This window comes from Calidris pugnax, unplaced genomic scaffold, assembly GCF_001431845.1.
Source record: "Calidris pugnax isolate Ruff unplaced genomic scaffold, ASM143184v1 scaffold252, whole genome shotgun sequence".
NCBI classification, from domain to species: Eukaryota; Metazoa; Chordata; class Aves; order Charadriiformes; family Scolopacidae; genus Calidris; species Calidris pugnax.
The window spans coordinates 4638482-4642537 of NW_015091118.1; the positions used below are offsets into that span (position 1 = coordinate 4638482).

The 4056-nt window shown below is 52.3% G+C and overlaps 1 protein-coding gene across 3 annotated transcripts in view; it reads right to left on the minus strand.

The window, feature by feature from the left end:
- SLC36A4 (solute carrier family 36 (proton/amino acid symporter), member 4) overlaps positions 1-675 on the minus strand; it is an 87445-nt gene extending 86770 nt beyond the window's left edge. For all 3 annotated transcript variants that reach the window (XM_014958361.1, XM_014958360.1, XM_014958362.1), the window contains exon 1: positions 605-675. In XM_014958361.1, coding sequence (XP_014813847.1) covers positions 605-632 — 28 coding nt within the window. In that variant the 5' untranslated portion in view covers positions 633-675. The remainder of the gene's footprint in view (positions 1-604) is intronic.
- Positions 676-4056: the final 3381 nt, after the last annotated feature.

Sequence of the window (4056 nt, forward strand, 5' to 3'; positions counted from 1 at the left end):
AAAACCCCCAACCTTCCACTGTAAAGCATCACCCAAGGAGGCAATGAGAAAGTACTCCCTAAACTTCTGCGCAAGACCGTGACCTCCCAATTAAACCCAAACCCAGCCAGGTGAGACCGACGCCTTCAGGGAAGGGCTTTCCGCCATGCCGGGGCGCGGCCTGCCCTCGGCTGTGGAGAGCCCCCGGCCGGGTCTCCCCTTCGAGGAGGCCGCAGCGGGAGGAGAGGCCCGGCCTTCCCGGCCCCACTTCCCTCAGGCCCGCCCGTCCCCCGGTGCCGCCGGGCCGCCTCCTGAGCGCCCAGCCCTCCCCACCCGCCTCCCCGTCCCGGTGCGCTGGGGAGCCCCGCTCCGCCGCCGCGGAGGGGCGTTGAGGCACAGCCCACCCCTCCCCCGGGTGGGATGGTTCATCCCGCCCGCCCCGCTGCGCCGAGCGCTGCAGCGCATTCCCCCCCCGGGCCGAACCATTCCGCCCAGAGGGGAGGGGGGTGAAAGGTGGCCGGCCCCTCCTCACACTCGCTCGCCCACCCGACCCCCGCTCTCCGCCTCACAACGAGCCGCCACCCGGCTGCCCCTCGCCTGCTCCGGCCGCACCGACACGCCTCACCCAGCTCCTCCCTGCCGCCGCCGTCCATCTCCCCGCCGGCTCTCCGCTCGCCCTTCCGCCGATGTGGAGCCGGCCGGCGCGGCGAGGCGCTGCGCATGCGTCCCTCCCGGCGGGAGCGAACCATCGATACCAGCCGGAAAGACAAGACCCACCCGGGCCGGGCGGGTGCGGGTCCTCCAGGCGGGGCCTGCAGCGGGCGGTCGCGCCCAGCGCCTTGACGCCTCCTGGGTTGTTCCCTGCGCTTCCCTCTGCGCCCTGGCACGGCAGCCACCCTGTTTAGCATGTTAGAGTCATAGAATTATCGAGGTTGGAAGGGTCCTTTAAGATCATCTAGTCCAACCATTAACCTAACTCTGTCAAAAAAACATCACTAAACCGTGTCCCCCAGCAACATGTCAGCCCGGCTTTTGAACACCTCCAGGGATGGTGCCTCAACCACTTCCCTGGGCAGCCCATTCCAATGCTTGATAACTCTTTTTAGTGTAAAAATTTTTCCTAATGTCCAACCTGAACCTCCCCTGGTGCAACTTGAGGCTGTTTCTTCTTGTCCTGTCGCCTGTGACTTGGGAGAAGAGACAGACCCCCACCTCTCTAACCTCTTCCAGGGAGCTGTAGAGAGCAATAAGGTCTCCCCCCAGCCTCCTCTTCTCCAGGCTGAATAACCCCAGCTCCCTCAGCCTCACCTTGTAAGACTTGTGCTCCAGACCCCTCACCACCTTCGTTGCCCGTTAAAATCCGTGAGCTTCTACACAGGCATGAGGAGGGCCTGTCTCTGCATGTGCTGGGCCTCGTAGGGGGTCTCCACAGCTGGAGGTGCCCCCTCATGCCTATCTTTCTCCACAGAGCTTCTTCCCTCAGCCTCCAGAGCACCTCGGCCTGGCTGCACTGCTGTGGCCATGCCCACCTTCCCTGCGATGTGACGGGGGAGCTCTGGCCTCCCCTTACGCTCCAGCCTCCCCTCATGGTCAGCCCTGGGAGGGGGCGGCAGGGTCTGGGGCGAAGCGCACAGCCGGTCCCCCACCATGTGCAACAGTTCACAGAGTCACGGAATTGTTGGAGTTGAAAGGGACCTCTAGAGATCATCTAGTCCAACTCCCCTGCTAAAGCAGGGTTGCCCAGAGCACATCACTCAGGACTGCATCCAGGCGGGTCTTGAAAATCTCCAGAGAAAGGGACTCCATGACCCCCCTGGGCAGCCTGTTCCAGGGCTCTGTCACCCTTACCGTAAAGAAGTTTTTCCTCATATTTGAATGGAACTTCCTTTGTTCCAGCTTGTGCCCGTTACCCCTCATCCTGTCACTGGGAACCACTGAAAAGAGTCTGGCTCCATCATCCTTCAACCCACCCTTTAGATACTTATAAGCATTAATAAGGTCTCCCCTCAGTCTTCTCTTCTCCAGGCTAAAGAGCCCCAGCTCTTTGAGCCTTTCCTCATAAGGGAGGTGCTCCAGTCCCTTAATCATCTTGGTTGCCCTACGCTGGACTCTCTCCAGTAGTTCCCTGTCTCTCTTGAACTGGGGAGCCCAGAATTGTATGCAGTATTCCAGCTGTGGCCTCACCAGTGCAGAGTAGAGAGGGAGAATAACATCCCTCGACCTACTGGCCACACTCTTCCCTATGCAGCCCAGGATCCCATTGGCCCTCTTGGCGACAAGGGCACATTGCTGGCTTATGGATAGTTTACTATCTACCAGGACCCCCACATCCTTCTCCTCCGAAGTGCTTTCCAGCAGGTCCACCCCTAACCTGTATTGGTGCCTGGGGTTCTTCCTCCCCAGATGCAGGACCCTACACTTGCCCTAGTTGAACCTCATTAGGTTCTTCTCTGCCCAGTTCTTCAGCCTGTCCTGGTCACGCTGGATGGTGGCACAGCCCTCTGGAGTGTCAGACAGCCCCCCTGTAACCTTCATACTGGGTAATTTGTGTGCCTTCCAGCTCTGGAAAATTAACTTGTATCCTGGTTTGTTTTTTTTTCCCTTCAATCTTTTAGGAGCAGCTGCTCTTAGATCAGCATGAGCTGCCTCATGGGAATTAGCATTGTTCCATGGGTCTGCTGCAGACCCTGGCCCCATAAAGCCCTGCTGACATCTACTGCCCTCTGCAAGGCTGGGGAGCCCAGCTTTGAAGAGGGCACTGCACAACAAAGCTATAATTAATAAGCAAGAACAGAAAACAAGGCTGGGAGTCAGGAGTTCAGCGGTGTTTGACAGCTCTGCTTGGCAGTGATTTGCAATTTGTCCTGCTGAAAGCCAATCAGCTTCAACAAGTTCTTATTATTTCCTAAGTAAAACAAGAAATGACTCAAAAAGGATATTTGTGAGAATCATAGATGAGATCCAACATTGATGGATCAACTGTTGGAACAAGAGAAGACTAACTAATATAAAGTGTTATCTGTAGCTAATCATTTCATATAAAATTACTCACTTCCTGAAACTGATGTTCCACTTTTTGTGGGTTCCACAGAACACTATTTTTTCTCTGCACACTCTTGTAGATAAGAATGCTATTTCTGATCTTCTGCTAACCTGGCATCCACCCTTTACCACATCTTTCATGCCGGTTGCTCCCAGAATAACCTGTTGATATTTTTTCATCAAAACTTTCAAAGTTCTGCCTAAGTCTAAGGCTGATTCAACTTAAGTAATAACATTTCCAGCCGTCGGTTTCCTAAAACAGAACATCTTTGCAATAAGAATGTATGATAAAATAATTTGTCTTTTTTCTACACAAGAGAAATGCAAGAATCTTCTGAAGCCTCTCAGACGCTTCAGTCATCTTCAGATGCACACCATCAATTCATTCATCTACAGTGAATAAGTTCTAATGGGGAAGACATTAATTTTCAGTTGTCAAATTTATGTATCTTTCCAGGTGCCATGCTTCTCCAAACTTGCATTAAAAAAATGAGCCCTGTAAGCGAGCTGCTACTTGACTTCCTCAAATTTATTTCTGAAGAGGGTTCTCAGTAGGCAATGTGTGACTGCGGGTTATCCATTTCAGGAACTGACTCACTAATTACAATGTCTGTCAAGCCTTTACACAGTGTATATCTGTTTTCTTTATATTCATGGACATTCTGTATTCTCCATTGTTTCTAACAATGCCAAGTTTTGTTCAGAAAAGCATGTCAGGACATTAGTGTATATTCAAAATTTGTATTCAGTTAAGAGTGTTCATTCATTCTACCTTGTCATTGCATCTTAGGACTTGGCTCACAATAAATCCTGCATAGGTGTTGGAAAGACTTTAAGGTCATAATGCATCTTTATTTCACATCCTCCCCCATGGAAAACAATTCGTTTCTACTTCTTGCCACTATTTGCATCGAAGTTCCTTCTTCAGGGAAGAGGTTTCATATGTGTTTAGAGAGATTTTTCTAATACCCTCCAAAAATTCTATCAAGTGTCTGAGTAACCAGTGGTGATCAATGAATACTCAGAAAACACAGG